The 20,776-nt window shown below is 38.4% G+C and overlaps 1 protein-coding gene and 1 long non-coding RNA gene across 10 annotated transcripts in view; both read left to right on the top strand.

The window, feature by feature from the left end:
• The window catches only part of LOC309624593, a 1,127,080-nt gene that overhangs the window by 805,098 nt on the left and 301,206 nt on the right, over nucleotides 1-20,776 (top strand). The window lies entirely within an intron of this gene.
• The window catches only part of NR3C1 (nuclear receptor subfamily 3 group C member 1), a 131,928-nt gene that overhangs the window by 1,428 nt on the left and 109,724 nt on the right, over nucleotides 1-20,776 (top strand). For 3 of the 9 annotated variants that reach the window (XM_082382694.1, XM_082382689.1, XM_082382687.1), the window contains exon 2: nucleotides 3,121-4,332. In XM_082382694.1, coding sequence (XP_082238820.1) covers nucleotides 3,134-4,332 — 1,199 coding nt within the window. In that variant the 5' untranslated portion in view covers nucleotides 3,121-3,133. Of the gene's footprint in view, nucleotides 1-201; nucleotides 713-839; nucleotides 1,014-1,087; nucleotides 1,368-1,417; nucleotides 1,568-3,120; nucleotides 4,333-20,776 lie in introns of those variants that run through there. The other 6 variants (XM_082382691.1, XM_082382686.1, XM_082382693.1 and 3 more) reach the window with 6 other exon arrangements.

Raw genomic sequence — 20,776 nt, 5'->3', positions numbered from 1 at the left:
CGCGCGCCAGGGAGGCAGCCTCGGCGGGGGCTGTGCCTGGGGGCCGCGGGCGGGCAGGCGCCGTCGCGGCCGGGGTGGCGGGGCCCTCGCGGAGGGCGTGGGGGCGGGGGCCGCGGCCGCCCCTGCAGTTGCCTAGCGTCGCCAACAGGTTGCACCGTTCCCCGCGCCGCCGCGCGGCCCCTCGGGCGGGGAGCGGCCGGGGGTGGGGTGGGAGCGCGTGTGTGTGCGCGCCGCGGCGCCGCCTCCGCCCGCCCCCCGCTCGGTCCCGCTCGCCTGCAGAGGCCGGGCGGCCCTTTCGCGTGTCCGCGCTGCCTCCCCTCCTCCTCCTCCTCCATTTTGCGAGCTAGAGTCTGTGACGGGAGCCCCAGTCACCGCCCGCCCGTCGGGGACGGATTCTAGTGGGTGGAAAGAGACGCCGCAGCCGGAGCGGCGGGAGCGGCGGGGCGCCGGCACGAAGGACGCGCGCCCGAGAGCCCCGGCCCGCGAAGACGGGCGCGGGGCGGGGAGCTGGCTTGTCAGCCGGGAAATGGGAGACTTTCTCAAATAGGGGCTCTCCCCTCCCCCCATGGAGAAGGGGGCGGCTGTTTACTTCCTTTTTTTAGAGAAAAAAAATCTCTCGCTCCCGCTCCTCCTGCTTTCACACGCTAAGTTGTTTATCTCGGCTGCGGTGGGAGCGGCGGACGGTGTTGGGTGAGTGGCGCCGCCGGCAGAGGTAAGGGGAGGGGAGGGCCGGGGGCTGGGCCCCCACGGGCGCTCGCTCCCCGAGGTGCGGGCCGGGGCCGGGAGGCCGGCTCGGGGGCGCCGCGGGAGCCTGCAAAGTTTTATTAGCTTCGGGTAGTGGGGGTGGGGGCTGGCGAGGGCCGGGGGACGGTGACGACAGGGCAGCGCGCGGGTGACAGCGCTGGCCTCTTTCTCTCCCTGGACCGCCGTCCCCTGGCCGAGGGGGAGGAACCCGAGCTCTCTGCGAGTGGAGCCTCGTCGAGCCGTCCGGGTTTCCAGGCTCTCGTTCCCTGGTGAGGAATGCTGGCCTCTTTTTTTTTTTTTTTCTTTTTCTTCTTCTCTAAGTCCCTTTTCTTTTCCCTCCCAGGGGGCCTCCCAGACACCCATTTTTCTGGTGAACGCTGAGCCGCGTCTGAATCCTGCTCGCCCGACTCTGTCCGCTCCACCCTAGAGCGCCCGAGCGCGAGCAGGGTTTGTGTCGAGGCTCCAGCGCGTCTCCTTTCTGGCGGGCGCGCAGGGGTGTGTGTGAGTGTGTGTGTGTGCGCGCGTGTACACACGCAGGGGGCTGACAGCCTGCTACTCGGAGACTTCGGCCAGGGCTGGTGTTATCTGGTGGAAGTGGGTGTGTCGGAGAAAGAACTCAACAGGTCTGGACACATTTCTTTTTTAACCTCGCGCTTTTTTCTACCCCCGGCCCCCGCGAGGGTTTGTTCTTTAGCGCTTGGCATCACTTCGCTTCTGACGTTTTGAAGTGGCCCCTTTTAGAAGAAGACCCTCCCTAACCGTAATAGTTTCGTGCTGCGATTTTTGACAAGCGCTAGTCGGACGTTTTGAGGTTGCAGACTTGGTAATTGCAGCCTTGTAATGCCGCTTAAGACCCCTTGGCATGGTTCATTAAGGCCAATTACTGTGACAGGGTTATTTGCAATTTAAACGGAGGGATAAAATCGTTTGAGGGATTGTTTCGTTTTATGAAGTATTGTTTTGGTTTCTAGTTTGAAGGCAGCTGTCAAAGTGGCGTGGAAATTCATTAGGCTCCGTTTGATACCTTGTGTTTAGAGATCGTTATCAGCTAAACACGGCGGAGGGGCGGGGAGATAAGCAGTTTACCTTCAAGATTTGTAGGGACACGTCCCCACCTCTCTGTCTACCTTAATCACGCTCCACTTTTAGCGAGGGCCAGTGAAGTTTATGCTTCTTGAAGTCTCTGTACGGGAAAAGTTTTCTTTCATTGGACAGGATTTGACTATACTGTCGCAAATATGCTTATCAAAGTCTCTGCCCGCCTCTTAAAACATCTTTGATTGTCAACAATCTTCTAGCAACCTAACCCTCTTGAGAGTAGGCTCAGAATTAGGATAGGTGAAGGTTTAGAATGCAGGGAGGATTATTCTGAGCATTGTATTATGTTTTATTTTACTTGGATTTATATGAATGTGATTTTACAGTTCTGGGGTGGTTTTTTTCCCCTTTGTTTTTCAATACTTCGATATTTGGAAAGGAAAAATCTTAATTTACAGACATAATAGTATTTCATACTGAGGGTCTTAAGCAGTGTTAAAAGAAAATGTAGCTTCATCTAGAATTTATTGTGTTGTAAGGGTTTGAGAGAGCTATATTTCTTATACCATATTTTAAAAATTGTAATGAGAAGCTACTACACATTCTGCTTTTTTAAATCTAAATTTTAGTTAGCCCGTATACAGTGTGTTTCATTTCATATGTCCAAAATTTGAAAGCAGGCACTATTAGGCACATTCAGTAAGAAATATGGGTTAAAAATAGGAGCCTTTTCCTACCCTATTGGAAGATGAGCAGACCATCATTGTTTATTTTCCAAGTGAAGCGCATGGTTCACTAGTAGATTGTACTAAAAGGTTTGGATGTGTGACCAGCCGGTAGGAGAGAAATTGGGAGTAATCAGAGATAGAGAATTCTAGCATAGTGTTTATCAGATTTTATGTTTATTAGTTCTCAGAAAAGCCAACAGCCTTGACTGGTTGAAAAGAGGTAGGAATTTCAATGATCATACTTCCTTTTTTTTAATTAAATACTTTGACATCAACTTGAACCTTCAGAATAATCAGATGTAATGAATTATAATGTCTGTGATTAACAAAGTTACCAATTTGTGAGTGGCAGGATGAATAGCCAAGCTTAGTTTGATACAGTTTTGTTCTCAGCTGTGCAAATGGACTGCATTGTACTTTTAAATGTGGCACACTGAATGGGAGCAGGAGACACGGCTTTTATATTGTGGAAGACAGAATCTACTCTTCTGATAACAAGGAATTAGATTCGGAATTAACTAAAAGGTTCATTTAACAGGCTCTTACTAATCGGATCACAGAGATAATGTGATTTTATAGCTTATTATGTCCGCCTCTCTTTTTTTTGTAGCTGATATTCACTGATGGACCCCAAGGAATCATTAAGCCCCCCCAGTAGAGAAGAAATCCCCAGCAGTGTGCTTGGTCGAGAGAGGGGAAATGTGATGGACTTCTATAAAACCCTAAGGGGAGGAGCTACTGTGAAGGTTTCTGCATCTTCACCCTCACTGGCTGCTGCTTCTCAGGCAGACTCCAAGCAGCAAAGACTTTTGGTTGATTTTCCAAAAGGCTCAGGAAGCAATGTGCAGCAGCCAGATCTGTCCAAGGCAGTTTCACTCTCAATGGGACTGTATATGGGAGAGACAGAGACAAAAGTGATGGGAAATGACCTGGGATTCCCACAGCAGGGCCAAATGAGCCTTTCCTCTGGGGAAACAGACTTCCGGCTTCTGGAAGAAAGCATCGCAAACCTCAATAGGTCGACCAGTGTTCCAGAGAACCCCAAGAATTCAGCATCAGCTGCTGCCTCTGCTGCCCCCACAGAGAAGGAGTTTCCAAAAACTCACTCTGATGTATCTTCAGAACAGCAAAATTTGAAGGGCCAGACTGGCACTAATGGGGGTAATGTGAAGTTGTATACCACAGACCAAAGCACCTTTGACATATGGAGGAAAAAACTCCAGGATTTGGAGTTTTCTTCTGGGTCCCCAGGTAAAGAGACAAGTGAGAGTCCTTGGAGCTCAGACCTCTTGATAGATGAAAACTGTTTGCTTTCTCCTTTGGCAGGAGAGGACGATCCATTCCTTCTGGAAGGAAACTCGAAAGAGGACCGTAAGCCTCTTGTTTTACCGGACACTAAACCTAAAATTAAGGATAATGGAGATCTTATCTTATCAAGCCCTAACAGTGTGCCACTGCCCCAAGTGAAAACAGAAAAAGAAGATTTTATCGAACTCTGCACCCCTGGAGTAATTAAGCAGGAGAAACTGGGCCCAGTTTACTGTCAGGCCAGCTTTTCTGGAGCAAATATAATTGGTAATAAAATGTCTGCCATTTCTGTTCATGGTGTGAGTACCTCTGGGGGACAGATGTACCACTATGACATGAATACAGCATCCCTTTCTCAACAGCAGGATCAGAAACCTATTTTTAATGTCATTCCACCAATTCCTGTTGGTTCAGAAAATTGGAATAGATGCCAAGGATCTGGAGATGATAACTTGACTTCCTTAGGGACTTTGAACTTCTCCGGTCGATCGGTTTTTTCTAATGGCTATTCAAGGTAAGATTAATGCTTTCTGTTTCTTGAGAATGGTACATTTAAGATCAATTGATAGGTTTAAATATTCATTTATTTGAATGTGTTCGACAACAATTCAAGTGCTTTTTCATGTGAAAAAGTTTAAGCGGGCTTTTGAAAGTAGGCATGGTAGAAAACCTAAGTGATTGGTCTGTACAAAACCCTTCCCAGTTTTTTTTTTTTCCCCCTGAAATAATGGTATTTAGTATCCCATTGGCCAGTAATTGAAATTTTTATGTAAAAATTTAAAAGAATACTGCTCATTAACAGGTGTCTTTAGTAAAAACTATGTAAATTCAAGGGGGGATAATGTTTAGAAATATATATTTACTGTGCATATTTTTTAAGCTGTTTTAGAATACGCTCTTACATTACGATGAAAAACACCCGTAATACTTCACGTAATCAAACGTTGTGCTGTATTTGTACATTTGTGAAGTGTTAGCCTGAGGAGATTAAAGGGTTAAAAATTAGAGGTACTAACAATGAACCCTTTTCTTCAAACTGAACCTTGAAGAATCTGAGTTCTGAGATGGCTAAAGCAACGCAGTCAGTGCACAGTGTACCTGACAAGAGTATTAGACGTGGGACTTGCCCACAGAGTTCCTGACCTAAAGCAGATAAGTTGTGTCTGCTGATTGGTCTCTTTAAGAAAGGAATTGGTGGCAACACGGTACTTGATTTTACTTTCAAATGTTCCTACAAGTTCTCAAGTATATTAGCTGATGGCTAACGTTGTTGAGCTTCAGTCTCAGCTGTGTTTGATTTGTTTCTCTGTCTCCTTTTTTCTCCATCATTTATAAGTATTCCGTTTGACCTCAGAAAGGTCTGTTAAAATGTAATTACCAGGAGAAAGTTCTAAATGTAGGTGTATCTTCATAGGGGTTAAGTTCTCTATCCTGCACCCCCCCCACCCCCAGTTCAGATAAATGTATATCACATTTTAGTTGTGAAGGAAAATATAAAAATGTAATTGTAGAGACACAAGATTGATTAATCAGTGGGTTTTTTTGAGGGGGGAGGAAGGGCATAGTAGACACAGTGATTTCTTTGTATGTAAGTACTGTAAGTTCTTAAATATTAGTGATAGTCACTTCACATTAACTAGTCATTGAAGATTTTATTTAAAACAGTCTTTAAAAATGCTTTTTCTGTTAAAGGTATATTCTAATACTGAGGTGTCTCTTTTCTTTTTAAGTAGGAAGCTTTGCTTGTTGGGGAAAAAATTTCGACTTAGATTTAGGCTATGTTCTGTTCCTTTAAAAGGCTTAGATGTTTCTTATCAAAAGAAAAAAAAAATCCTTGGTTCTGTGTGTCTTAATGTAAACTACCTACTAATCTATTATTAAAATAATAATTATCTTTTACTTAGAAGAACACTTCAACTTTTTATTGCTATCATTCTGAATTGAAGGTTTAAAATGTTTTCAGTAAGGAGATTTGAGCTATTATCTCATAAGCTGTTGTGTTTAAATGTTAAAAGACATGCTGTGTTTTAAATTTTTCAATCTCAAATTTTTGGCAGTGGAATTCATGATTGAATGTGCTTGTTTGTCTTGAAAGAGTAAGTACAGTTGGTTTGACTTAAGCTTTCTGTAGGAAACTTACATTGATTTATAAAACATGTAGTTGTACAAAGAAAAATCATATATCTTAGGAGAAGCTTGGTGATTATTAATGCTTTTTGTTCTGATAATCAGCATGGTAATGTTATCATTTTCCTTACTATAAAAAAGGCATGGAACAAGAACTTATCATTTTCCATTCACAATGAACTTTCATTAAGCCCTATAGAATCTAGGATCTGTAGAATAAGTCTTAGATGAATACAGTTATCCTTAAATCATTAAAGATCATTTTAATACTTTTTCTAGTAGTTTATAACATTTAAAGTGTGTCAGCCTCATAACAGCCATATGATGGTAGACAAAGCAATGATGATGTGGCTCTTTCAAGATTCTTTAATATCCAGTGAAATGATTATTTTATGCCAATGTGTGATTTGGAATTATAATCAGTAGTTTGCGTCCTAATGAAAAGGTATAATATCTTTATAGGATAGTTTGAGAAAGTTTGAAAATTTTGTACCTTATGGGATTAACATTGGGAACTGTGATTACCCAGAACAAAGCTTCTTCCAAATAAATTGAAACAATGTTTCTTTTTTACCATCATTGAATTAGCCTGTTGTTTCCAAACAATAGCCTTGATATAACTGAAATTGGTTGCTTTCTCTTCTCTATATGTTACTGTTTGGTTCCAGCCAAACATTAAGACCAGTGACCCTGAGTAATCAGCAGGTAAATCAACATGTTGAGACCACAACTATACTGAATATTGACTTTCTGAATTTAGATATAGAAATATTAAATCCACTAATAACTTGCATTCTATTTAAGTTTTTTTAAAGCAAAAATTGTAATTTGACTTTTTAAGATGTCACCTAAAATTGCTTTTTCTTAGTATGCTTGAAAAAAGGCACTTTACACTTTGTTTTGGGAGGGAAGGCAATTCCTTCCGATGTGTCAACATAGCACAACATCCCGTTATTACGTTAAATTGTAAAATTATGAGTGTCATGATTGAGCATAGTAAAGTATTTTTTTTAAGGTTTAAGTTCATTGATAGTAAAACAAGAGAAACCTTATTGATACTCAAATACATTCTTTAAGTAAAACGAACTAGCCATTCTACCTTAATATGCTTTTTAAATTCTGAAATTCAGTAAATTTAGCATAAACTTGTAACATTGATGAAGGCAGATTTCTGCATGATTTGATTTTCAGCATTGTTTCACTTGAGCATTAATGGTGAAAGTGCTGAAAAGAGGCAAAGAAGTAAATGGTTTCAGGTAGAATTAGAGTTTTTATTGGGATTATGTTGAAACTTTAGTATTAAAAAGTTGATCGTTTTCTGAAGGTTATGATGATCGGAGAGAAAGAATGATGCAAGATGAATTTGTAAATTCAGTCTTAGGTGGAGTTTAGGGCTCTGTTGGTTGCCATTTAATGAAGCTTTGAAAATTTATGTAGATTTTAACATCTCATTATTAATTGTACCTATGTCTAATTTTATTAACATAATGCAAATGAAGACCTGTACAAACACAGGATGAATGAAGCAAATTCTGTCCCTTTTTTATTTTTCTTATTAACATCGTGTTGAATGTTTTCTCAGAGAAGGGAGGCATAAAGAAGAGATTTTTATTGATTTTCCCCCTTTTTAATGGATACTTTCTTTACTTTCTACCTTTTTCCTCTCCTTCCAAAGGTTCTGGCAGTGAGTGTTTCAATCAGTGTCTTTTTTAACCTTAATGTTTCTGATATTCACTCATAAAATGATTTCTGAATGTTAAAGGAGATTTGCTTTTGGCTATTTGTTTATTTTTAGCTTTATGATAATATTTTCCTTTTTTTAAAACCCTGTACTTCTTTATGGCTATATTATTAGTAAAAGGAAAAAAAAAAACCCACAAGGTAAAACACATTGTGTATTCAGGTGTGTCAATTTAGTGTGGAATGACTCCAGTACAGAAATGTGTGATTAGCGTGTGGTCAGATTTTATTGAAATTACTTCTTGTGATGTTTTTTTGGCTATTCCATTATATTTTTATAACTGATAAAGTAATTTGTATTATAATGCTGTTTTGGTTTTATCTATTGATGTTACAGATATTTTAGTTAATCTGACCACTTTCAATATTATGTTGACTGTTTACAAATTTTATGAAAGACCTACTCTGAAACATACCTTCCATAAATGCAGCTTAAATGCAAATTGTAATAGTAGTAAAATTCATATGTGTGTAGAGATCACTTTAGGGGCTTTTTGAGATTTTAGTGAAGGAGAGATTGGATCAAAAGGGTTTATTTTAGTATGAGTGGCTAATGTGAAAGAACATCTGTATTAATTGGTTGATTATAAGTCTTAATCCACTCTGGCCTGCAGGTGATTGTAATAGGCTAGTTGTTAGGAAATCTTAATTTACGTTGGGTTTAAAATAAGCCTGGGGCATATTTCTTAAAACCCACTTTTTCTTACTTTTAAGATCACACCTAATTTTACTGAGCAGTAAGTTCTCATTATGTACTACTGTTTATCTGAGCAAATTAAATAGACAAAATAGGTTTGTGCCTAATAGCATTTACCCTTCTGAGGACATCCTGGTAATTGTGTAATGCCGTTTTTACAGGTATTTGCCAAATTAATGGGCACTTGCTTCCGTATTTCTGAGTCAAGGAAAATGTATATTGGTAAATCGTGTTGCAGAAGAATTTTCAAGAAATATTTTGTTGAATTAAACTATAACTGAAAAAAAATCAATTACTTATTGACCTTTATAGGAGTGTTTAAAAGCCCATGCTCTCCTTATTTCTGTAATTTCAGAGAGCCAACTGCTCTCATTTCCTTCTGGCTTGTTCTACTCATGTTTTGTATTTTCAAGTAAATAAAAATATTCTTATGGAGAACTTCCATTTAGGGGAAGAAAAAAAGAAAAGATCTGTTAAGTGTTCCTCTCTCTTTGAATTGTGCATGATCATTTTTATGTTAACCTGGATTAGAGTGTGAGTTTTAATGGTAATTTTTGTACTGATTTTACCCAGTAAGTTATATTTTAGAAAGTAAGCAGTTTTATAGTGGTTCAAAAATTAGTTGTAGAGAATGATTTCAACCCCCAAACACCTAATTTTGACAGGTTGCCTTTTTATTCCTCACTACCGTCACAAATGTCCCTTGAATACGGGTTTCCAGTGGAGCTTGTGAATTAAAGGGTATTGGGGGAAGGGAGGCAAGAGAGGGAGGAGCAGTAGAGATGTGGAAAGGTGGAAGATAAGTTTAGAAACATCAAGAGCAATTCCAAAAACCAACAATTTGGATCAGCTGTCATGAATTCAGAGGACTAAAAAAAGAAAAATTTGGGGCTGTGTTTATGTACAAAGGAGTGCATTAACCAGGATTACAATTTAGTTTCTTTTATTTGAGGTAAAAATGTAAAGCTACTTGTGGCAATATAACCCTGATGTTTATAGGATTACGTTGTTGTCTTTTGCTATACTTTATTACCAAAAAAAAAAAAAAAAGATGGAATGGAAATTTTAATTCCTTTTAGATTATTTCAGCTAAGATCAAGTTCATATTTTCCCCATTTTTATAGGCTGCTATTTAATCAATAAAAACCTAATTACTGGCATGTAGTTGAAACGATGTGTTATGTTGATATAACCACTTTATATTTCCTAGTGCACTTTGACATACACTGTCATCTGACTATGGAGTACAACCCTCTTCTTTAGTAATATATTTCCATGGGTTGCATATTTTTCTGCTGGAATGTTAAGGAAATAAGTTCTTATTTATGTTACATATATATAATAAATTATGGGATTCTGCAATTGCCAGATGGTCATTTAAACTATTTATATTGCAATATGGTCCTTAAAGCCAATTATTTTGAATGGAAATGTGTCATCACCTAATTTTATCTCTGGGCCAGTTTAAATATTAATGACTTATCTTAGTAGAGCTGCATGCTTAAACATACTTTTCCAGAGTAACTCAAATATTAATATTGAGTGCTTTAAAACTTTTTTCTTTTGAGCAAGTTTCAGCGAGATTAAAAATGTCTATAATACAACAAATTTAGTGAAAGCCTCTTATTTTAGAATTTTTTTCATTCACGCTGTTAGCGCTCCAAAAATATCTATGGGGAGAGAAAGGTTTAATGATATGATTAGTTGTAAATGTTTAGCACATTATCGTACATTGAATTTTTATGTTTTTAACAATTTGAGAGTTCAACTTAAGTATGCAGTGTTTAGGGCATACAGTTTGTTGCAATAAATGTTAGCTTTTCTTTTTATAATAAAATTAACCTTTATTCTAGTTGATTTCATAATTCTTAATATTTAGCTGTGGCTATTATGAAAGTATATTTGATAGCCAATTTTTTAAAGCTGTTGTGAAATGACATCTAATTTAGTACATGCTTTATTATTTCATGCTGGTTGGGGCAATGCAATGACTTATGACCTTATGATTGTCACATGTTGAACTTTAAAGCTCTACCGGTTTGCTATGGACACTGTTTTACTTTGTTGTTGTTTTAAAGTTTTTGTGTTTTTGTAATTATTGGGGATAAGGATTTTCTTAATTTTAAGATGATATAAATTGCAAATTTGGTGGGTTTTTTTTTTCAATCTTCAAATCCCTTCCAAACAATTTAATTTAGTTATTCAATAGTAGACATAGTAGAAGGAACTAGACTAAAAATTAGAAGACTTGAGTTCTAAGGCTGAGCTGAACCAATCTATGACCTTGAGTAATTAGGTGTTTTAGAGTCAAAATATTTTCTTTACAATTATATATGAATTATTTTCAAAACATGTACTTCTGTTTCTAAAATTCTACAATCATCTTAACCTATTGTTTTAGTGAAGGAGGCAACTGGGGTAGGGAATGATATACTAAAACTGGGTCTTTGTACATTATCAAGAAGTACAAGACAAGAATGAACCCAGATTTAAAATAATGTAGTTGGTGGTACATAGAAAATAATATGTAAACACTGTTGTTGGTAGAGCCAGAGAGGTGGGGCTCTTGGGTTCTTAAAGCTTGCTTTCTATGTTTGGTACAATGATTTTAGATTAGAGCTTAAAGGGACTTGAAGCTCATCTACTCCCCACACTCTCATTTCTGAGATGAGGAAATGAGACCTATAGAAAGTGTCTAGAGAAAGATCACAGAATTAGTGGTATCACACTTTGAATACCTAATTCTCAATAGTCTAAGCTCCTCAGCAGGCTTCTCTCAACATCTGGTCTCTAGTTGTAGAGATCTGAAACATAATACAGATTAGGCAGGTGTTCTACAAAAGTTACTTTGAAGTTAATATTATCCATATTCTTTCCTATATATTTTTAACCTTAAAAATCTTAGGAAAAAAGATTATTAAAAATCTTTAATATAATTTTGTGGCACCACTATGCTAAGGACTTTGTATGCATTCATCTCATTTAAACCTCTTAACAATCCTATGAAGATTTTTAATTCTAGTTTCTATATTGTTACTGATTCTGTCCATAGCTTTGTAGTATTGAAGGCAGCTGTTATTTACCTTAATTTTATAGGTGGGGAAATTTGAGACATTTAAAGAAAAAGAGAAAAAAATAGGAATACTTAATAGTGATCTGAAGGGAAATATTTAATATTGTGTTAGAAATCCCTCTTGGATCTTTAATAATTTTTATTTGTCATCAGTGAATTTTTAAACAATATATACAGGAGAAATGGGATCATGCCTCTCTGCTGTCTTGCATATATTTGTGTAGTCACTTACTGCTCCCTGTCACAGTTTCAGCTTCTGTAAAATAGTGAGAGCATCCAGCATTCTTGCTTGCGAGATTTGTGCATGGTTGTTTACTTTGAAAATTAAAAAGTACTATAAAAACTCAACGTGGAATTCTTAAAGCTCTGCAAAGTCTACTGAGCTCAAACCAGCATGATCCTCACTGGCTTAAGTACATTGGGACATCTGTGCCTATGTAGGTATTTCCTATTTATCAAGCACTAAGACTTTTTCAGTGTCTACTATGTATAATCCCTGAAGGGTCATGGATCCCAGTTTTATAAGGACTAATATATTTAAAACTTTCTAGTGCCAAGATCACTTTTTTACATTGACATATTTTTCAGTTTGGGGTTTTTGTTAGCTTTTCAATGCCATCTAAATTTAATAGCCATACTGATAACTTCAATCACATTGTTATCTTTTTTTTAATAAATGCTAGAATACCCCCCTTTCTGTTTTACTGTGTGGTATTCTTGTAAAATCAAGTATGCAAAGATTCTTTGTCATTAAGAAACTTTAATTTGAAATGCTGTGAGAAAAAGAGCTTCTGACTATAATGAATACCAAAATTTATCCTAAGTTCATAAATTTGGGAGAATTATGAAGCTCATTTGACTTTATTTACTAACTTTTTTCTTTTTGATAAAGTGGTTGAAAAAAACTTCAGAAAAACAAATTTAGTGGATTAAACCAAAGATATAAATCTCTTTAGATAACAAAGAACCGAGTACAGAAACACGTTAAGTGGCAGTTTCTTATCACTAAACACATACAATGGGCTGGTGTAGGTGCAGTCTATGAGTACTAGATTTTGAATATAATCTAAGAAGAAGTGTTTTTAAAGGAAAGGTAAGAAAAATAGGTGAAATAATCTCTAATTCAATATATTAGGGGTGAGTGATCCTTTAATTGATAATAATCATTTAACAAGATAATAATCACTTAACAAGACTGTGCAGTGCTTTGGGGGTACCAAAGACATTATTTGAAAGAGAAAACAGAGAAGCCAGAAGAAAAAGTTAGAACTAAGAAATCCATGGAAGAAGAAAATGGAAGTTCTAAATGCCAGTTCCAGTGCCTGGTTGAATCTGATTTTTCTAATGCCTAAGTGCTTCTGTATGAGTACTGGGAAATATATAAGCAGCCTAGTTGCACTGTGTTAATAGGTGGACGAGCCACAAAGGCCTGTCCTAGGAAGGGAATTCTTGAGATGGGTGGAGTGGGAGGTTAACTACAACATCTCAAAGGTCCTTCCAGCTGCCGTGGCAGCAGCAAACACTTACTGAGCTAGGCATTGGGCATCCACAGATAAAGAAGAGAAATATCCCCAACCAGTGGCAGCAGCAAACACTTACTGAGCTAGGCATTGGGCATCCACAGATAAAGAAGAGAAATATCCCCAACCACGACTTCACAGATCTTCTCGAGACCTTCATACTTGTTCCACCATGCCTCCCACTGCCCCCCACCCCACAACTTTCCACATCCATTTTGCTTTTGGAAATGTCCACTTACCCCAGAAGGCATAACTGAAACTTCACAGAGGAGGAGAGTGTGTGGATGCCTGGGAAACAGGAGTTGCCTCAGTTATTTGGAATAAAAAGGTGGTAACAAGGAGTCTGAGACAGATGGAAAGAATGAGCTGATTAGATGAGGAATGAGTAGTTGGCAGTGAGCCAGCAGGAGACTTCGTCACCTGTGGAGGAAACTAATATGTACAGTGTTGTCACCCTATACATTATGTGATGTAAGACAAGGAGAAAACATGATTTGCACGCTTAGTGCATAACCTCAGGTTATGCACCCTTGGTGTAAGACTTTCTTTGTCTTCTAGCCACTTCAGAATATCTCCTTACTCTCTAGAAGAAGCATAATCCTCTTTTTAGGTCCCCTGATGCATTTTATGCCTGGGAACACTCTCCCCCGGATATCTACATGGCTCTTTCTCTCACTTTATTTAGGTCTCCACTTAAAACATCAGCTCCTAAGAGAGACCTCTCTGACTGCTTTATCTGAAATAGTAGCATCTTTCACATACTCTTCCCTTCCCCTCAACATTATATACCTAATTGTTTGTGTCTTATCTGCTCACCTGCTGAAATCTAAGTTCCATAAGAGCAGTGATATTGTCTGCCTGGCTTATTCCTATATCCCAGCAAGTCAAAGAGCGTCTAGCACATAGTAAGACCTCAATAAATGCACGTTGAATGTATGAATAAACAAACTTGACATATCAACTAAGATGTATAAGAATGGATTGCACTGCTGTCTTTCCAGAGAAAGGAAATGTCAGCAGAAAGTGAGTATCACTGAGAGATGATAGCCCAGGTTATCTTCTCCAGATAGGAAACAGGTTTTAAGATGGGTAAGTGCTTATGTATCCAGAGACAAAGTGTACATAAAGAATTTTATTTTTAATTGTTGTCAGCCTTTAAGTTTGCTCTGAGACTTTGAAATGAGTTGCTTTTTCACAGTGTCTTACAACAACTCTGGTACATTTACCATTGAACAAATTAGCGTAACCAAAGCTTTGAAATGAAGAGTTTCAGGTTTGGCTTTTTAAAATTTATCCTGCTTGAGATAGTAACCTTTTGTAGCTTTCATCTTTATGTTTTTCACTTGTTTAAGAATTGAGGTTATGCTTGCAGACATCTAATGTATACATTTGTGTTGATTTATCTAGACAAGTCAGGCAAGAAATCAGTTTGCCCATTTTTCAGATAACTGTGTGTATAATGACTGAATACTCCAAGAGAGGAGGTATCTTATTTTTGCTTGAACTTCCAAATTATCGTTCTTCAGCTTATTTAGATTTGACTTATTCTACCTATAGTTTTGACTTCTTCTATCTATGGTATATAGCAGCAATTCAAAGTTAGTAAGATAAGTTATCTCTTCTACTAAGAGTGGTAGGAGAGTTCAACCTAATATGGTAAAGACAGTCACAGAAAAGAGAAAATGTAAGGTAAGTAGGTATTAGCTAAAGCCAGAAAATCAGATGTGGTCATTTAAGAATGAACTGCTTTAGTATTCAGGAAAAAAAGAGGGGAGGACCAAGGACAGTGCTCTGGAAGGCATCCAGAGAGAGCAGCCACAAAAGATAATAGCTGGAGAATTAGGAGACAGCAATTTTAAATTGGGGCGGGAGAGAGTAGTATATGCGGTCAAGTCAACTAGGGTAGAAGAGAGAGAACAGAATATCATAAATATGAGAGACGGTTGTTGAAGCCAGTCTTTAAAATATATAAACGTTCTCAAAAGTCAAAGAGAAATCAGTGAAATCCTAAATGGAACAACAACACAACTAGATTTAATTTAGTTATTTAAATTCAGAAAGAAAGGAAGAAACCCTAAGTTTGAGAGCCTAATCAGTCTTTCAAGTTTAGATGAAAATATTGAAGTGGATAATAAGAAACATGCTTGTGAGACCACAAAGACCCTGACACTGGGTTAGGAGTAAGAGACAAAGGCAGGAAACCAGGAGGGAATTAAGTTTCTGTTCCCGGAGAAGCCAGCACAACAGAAAAACAAAAACCAAAATAAACTGGCCATACCCTAGTTCAAATTGACTGCAACACTGCTTTCACTATTATTCCCCTAGTCAAAAAATGTCAGTGGTTCTGTTACTTATAGCATTGTGGTTCTCCATCTTCTTTCCACCACAACCCATACGCCAAATAGCAGCCACAAGGATACTCCAGAACCCTTGGAGAACGTGGGTTATGCACAATTCATGCAGCTGTATCCTGATCTATCATATCCAGGACAGCACATCTGAGTGTAACTGAGATCATAGGATAGTCTGTGAATTGGCTCTTTTAAAGATTGTTTTTGTTTATTACTATTTTTACAAATGCCTTTTCAAAATTTACAAAAATAGTGTGTTCATTCCCTTCAGCAAAATTATACCAAGAAAATTTAATAAACTTTTCCTCATTGTCTCTCCTTTCCTCTTTCTTCCTTCCTTTCCTTTCCTGATTCCCCTTATCTTCCACATTTCCATATAATCATATAAGCATACACACGCACATATAAAGCGTCCTGGGTTGTTTGTTTTTAAATAAGAATAGGATCATCATATACCAGTTTCTCTGCAGCTTGCTTTTCTAACAGTACACTCTGAACATCCTTCCAGATCAACAGATGTAGATCCCATTCTTTTTAATTAGTTGTACAGTGTTCCATTCAGGTTGTTTCATGATTTTTGCCACTACAAACAAGGCTCCAATAAACACCCTTTTCTATGTATCCTTACAAATAGCAACTTTGTTTCTAAACATAGATTCCCCCAAAGTAGGGTTGCTGAGTCAAGGGTATATACACTTAACGTTTTTGACAGGTATTTCCAAAATCCTTTCACAAGGATTACAGCAAATCAGTCTAAGCTGGCAGTGTTTTTACTTTATAATGAAAATAGGTAAATCATTATTAATAACAGATTCCTCGCCACAAATCCTAAAATTGATCACAACATACCAGCGTGCCATATGATGTAGCTGAGGACTACTGCAGTCTGGAATTCAGCCTCATCCTCTCTGCTTTTAACATTGTGTGACCTTCTAGACCAGTTTGATGCCCACTCACTTTGTACACTTTCCTTTATGTAGCCCATCCCATAGCAACCTCTTCCCTCATCTGATGGTATCCAATGGCAACTACTAACCATACAGGTTTTTATACCTAAGTCAGTGATATAGCACATAGTAGGTGCCCAATAAATACTTGTTGGACTAACACTGTTTTCTTTATTATTTATCTCTTCAACCAGATCCATTCTTTTAAGAAGCAAAGCTAATGCTACAGCACTTAGCACTTAAGATACTCAATTTAGGTTGGCTTTTTAAACAAAGAACCACAGAGAAGAAGAGCAAATAACGTGGTTTTACCTTTAGTCATGTATTTTACCCCTTTTAGGGCAAATTGGAACTGTAAGAATCCAGTACCAGCAATAACAGTAACAGCACTTGTGTCCAGCAGTTGCTATATTGCAAGGCACAAGTCAAGTTGCAAAGGATACAGCAGCGAGAAAGGCCAGTGTTGTTTCTGTCTTTGTGAAGCTTATGGTCTTATGGATGTTACATTTAAAATATTTGTAGGAAATGTTAAAACAATGGTGTCCAATTTCAGGCTCTTTCCAGCAGAGGCTGTGGAATATTTATCTATTCATTCATTCAACATTTAGTGCCAGTTCTGCCAGGCACTGAAGAGAAAGCCCAAAGGCAGCCAGACCTTTGCTGGGAGGCAGCAAACTAACCAGAGTGACTGCTTGTTGGTGATACACCTGTTTCCCAAACTAGCTTCACCATTTCTGTATCTGTGTATAGCAGCAAAGGAATAGACAGAGTAGTTAATGTTAGCATGTACTCCAAGGGCATTCCTTGTTCAGGAAGGGTGCCAATCCCCATCACTACCTAAAACACAAACCACTAAGGAGTGTGCTCCTGTCATTCACTTCAGCGGAAGCCAGTCTTTCTGTCCAGTCCTCACTTTTCATATGAGGAAACTAAGGCCGAGTACAGTTAGTACAGTACTGTGGGTAAGAATTAGGACTCTGCAGTCAAATTCTCTGGGTATGACTGTTTAACAGTTGTGTGACCTTGAGCAAGTTTGTAACCCTGTAAGCCCTCAGCTCCCTCACCTTTAAAATGGGCACAGTGAGATAATGGGTATAAACCTCATAGCACAGTGTCTGGCAGTTGTAAAGCACTTGTGAAACTGTTAGCTAATTTTAGTGACATGGCTAAGATTAGACAGCTCCTTAAATGCCAAAGGTTCCTGCTTGAGAACTGTGTCCATTATGCCATACCATGCTATTCATAAGCCATTTTTAATTACGGTAATTCTTAAACTAGCTTCATTATGATCTTAACTTTCAAACTAAGTAATTATAGTTACATAATGGAGACTTTAACCTCTGGTACCATTATCAGATTTTTTGGCCGTAAGTTTGAAGAGGAACTGAAAAATGCATATGTGATGGATGTTTTGTTAAAATGAGTGCAGAGTGCTTCCCTTCTGGCTCCCTCCCCACTCCGTCCTCCCTCCCCACCAAGTTCCTCTACTCCGAGCCACTCTTCCACTATTTGAACCTCTTAGGAACTCCGTTAAGGTAAATCAGGATAATTGAAGAAGAGCAATCCTCTCACGTCTTGAAAACTTTTTCGGTTTTATAAGTAAGTTCATTGCTTCTATCATCTGATCTCTTTATGTATCTTTAGCTTCTTTTTAAGGAGAATATTAACTCTATAAAAGTCATTACAGTATAAAGTTTCTACCTCTTCAAAGAGGGACTTTAAGAAAATAGTTTTTTAATGATTCAAAATGAATTAAATCTCACAATTAAAAGGACTTTACTTTCTGGATGTAGATTTTCAAATACCTAATTGTTCCTGTGATATCTAAATTTATTATATTTCAACAAGCTTTTCTGTGTTGGAGCCATCTTTTAGGAGCAACTTTGTTTCACTTTCTCTGCTTTCTCAAAGTGAATTTGTTTGATAGCTGTATCACGTAGTACTTGCTCTATAACAAACCATCTCCAAATTTAATGCCTTTAAAATAATAACCTTTTTTTTTTCCTCATGAGTCTTCAGGTCAGCTGGGCAGTTCTGCTGATCTGGCCAGGCTCAGCTGATTTCAGCCGGGCTCACTCAGTGTGTCTGTGGCAGCTGGCTGGTTGACTGTAGTGATGAAGGCTGACAGCCATGTCTCATTATCCAACAGGCTCTCCAGAGCTTATTCAGAGTGTACCAGCAGGGCTGCAAAAGAACCAGCAGAAGCATGCAAAGCTTCGTAAGGCCTAGACTTATTTCTGCCTATTATTGTCAAAGGTTCTGTTGGTCAAAGCAAGTTACAAGTCCAGGTCAAGATTCAGGTAGGAGGTGCAGGAGCCGGAAAGTTACACTGCAAAGGGCATGACTAGAGGGAGGGGTCCTCTTTTGCATTGTGTCCCAACAGTTATGGGAACTGGGTGGATTTGAAATTGTGATCCTTCGGTTGGTGATACTCTAATTGCTTATGAAACTTGCCCAGGGTGGAAAGGCAGAGTCACTGTGATCAAAAGGATAAAAGCCTGGAATTCAGAGACTGAGGTTCAAATTCCAGCTCTGTCATTATTTCTGCAGTCCTGCACAACTTACTTAACCTTCCTGGTAGGCACTCAGTAATGGTTGATTCACCTGAATTTCATATTCTTTATGTGTAATTTATTATAAAGAAAGGGTTAGGTTAGGTATCTGCTAAGTACTTAAATAATTGCTTTTATTCATGCAAGGTAAAAATTGCTTTTATTCCTGGCTCCCATACTCTAATCAAGGTGTAAGACTCAGTTACTTCTTTGGAATAAAAAGGAAGGGAAAGCGTGTTAGGGAAGGGAAGAGGAATATTTGACTAATTGTGGCCTCAAAATGAAGTGACCATTCACTGGGGTATTTCCCTATAAGAAAAGAATGGCTGAGACCCATAAGAGAAAAAATTAAAGTTAAGAGAGAAAAATCCATAGGTCTCTTTGGGTAGGATTCACTGTGATTCGTGGGGTGAGAGTTGTAACATTAGACACAATCCAAATCTACATTAAAAAAAAGAATTCTGGCCCCTCTTAGACACACTGGGTGCCTTAACATCAGATTTGGGAACTGTCATACCTAAATCAGGTATTACATGAGATAGGGAAAAGAGCAGTATCATCCCACAGTAACAGTTCTAAGTAGACTGCTTTTAAAAAATTAAAGGAGCCACCTAGAAATAAAATCACATGAATTCTTTTCCTTGTGTTGAAAACAGTTGTTGTATTGGGTAGCAACTAGACACAAATCTCTCTATCCTACTAGTAGGAAATAGGAAAGGTCACACACACACAAACACATATATATATGGTAAAATTAAATTAGCTCAACTCACACAAAGAGCCAGGTATTTCAGAATCCAGACAATCAGAAACGTTAGCTGGAGTTCTTATTGCCTCTTCTAGGAGGGTACCCAGGTACATGTTCTCAAAAACTGAAAACTGAGACTGAACCACCTCTGGCATTACCTAAGGGTGTGAACACAAGTCAGGTGATCTGTCTGTACCTCAGCCACCTTTCATGCTTAATAATTACACATTATTCTAAGAGAAGAACATTTGGGTATATAATTGACCCTTGAACAATACAGGTTTGAATCTTGAGGGTCCACTTATATTATTGAAAAAAATCTGAGTATGCACTGCTATACTACACAATCCACCGTTGGTTGAATCCACAGATGCAGAACCAAGGACACGGGGGACATGGAGGGCCAGTTGTAAAGTTATACTCAGATTTTCACTGCATTATGGGGGTTGGCAGCCAACCCCCATGTTATTCAAGGGTCAACTGTACTTATTTGATTAATGATAAATAAAATATTTTAGCGTGGACAATGAAAGTGTTTAGTTTAGAAGCCCTTAGTTTTTTTTAACGCTAAGCTACTGGTATTTATGGATTTCAATCTTCGCTTTTTTTTTTTTTTGGATCATTTCCCAATTTCATTCTTTACAAAGACCATTTTCAACCGTAAACCAAGGGAAACCAGCTTCCCCAAATATACTTAGGATCCAGGGATATTTTCCCGAAACATTAATGCTAATTTCATGTCAGTACATGTTTGCCAAACCAACAAAAATAGACTGTGCTAAGGAAAGAACCTTAGTTTGGAAGGACAGTTACTTGGAAAGAAGAAAATTTTGTCAGGCTTGTAAAAAGTTCAGTTCTCAGAAGTGGATGGTCATAAAGAGATGGCAGTAGAAGAGTGTTTCTCCCCACTAGTATCTGCTGATCATGTGGGTCACTAAGTGTATTACTTAGTGGAAGGAGGACCTTCCACCTGTTCAGTGTTGCACTTGTGCTTCAGGGAAGGTGGAGAAATCATATTCTGCCTGATCTCAAAGGAGCCTCCATCTAGCTGGGGAGACATGATGTATAGATCCATAAAGTAATTAAGAAACAATGAACTGTAGCAGGTGCTGAAGAGCGTTCCAGGGCAAGACGGAGAAGGTGAGATAGAAAGAATCCTGTACGAGAGGAGGCTCTCTTAATGTCGTAGATCTGTAGGTCCTC

The sequence above is a fragment of the Balaenoptera borealis genome (assembly GCF_965194805.1).
Source record: "Balaenoptera borealis genome assembly, chromosome: 2".
Taxonomy (NCBI): Eukaryota; Metazoa; Chordata; class Mammalia; order Artiodactyla; family Balaenopteridae; genus Balaenoptera; species Balaenoptera borealis.
The sequence above is the reverse complement of the archived record's forward strand: the minus strand, read 5'-3'. Positions and strand labels throughout refer to the sequence as shown.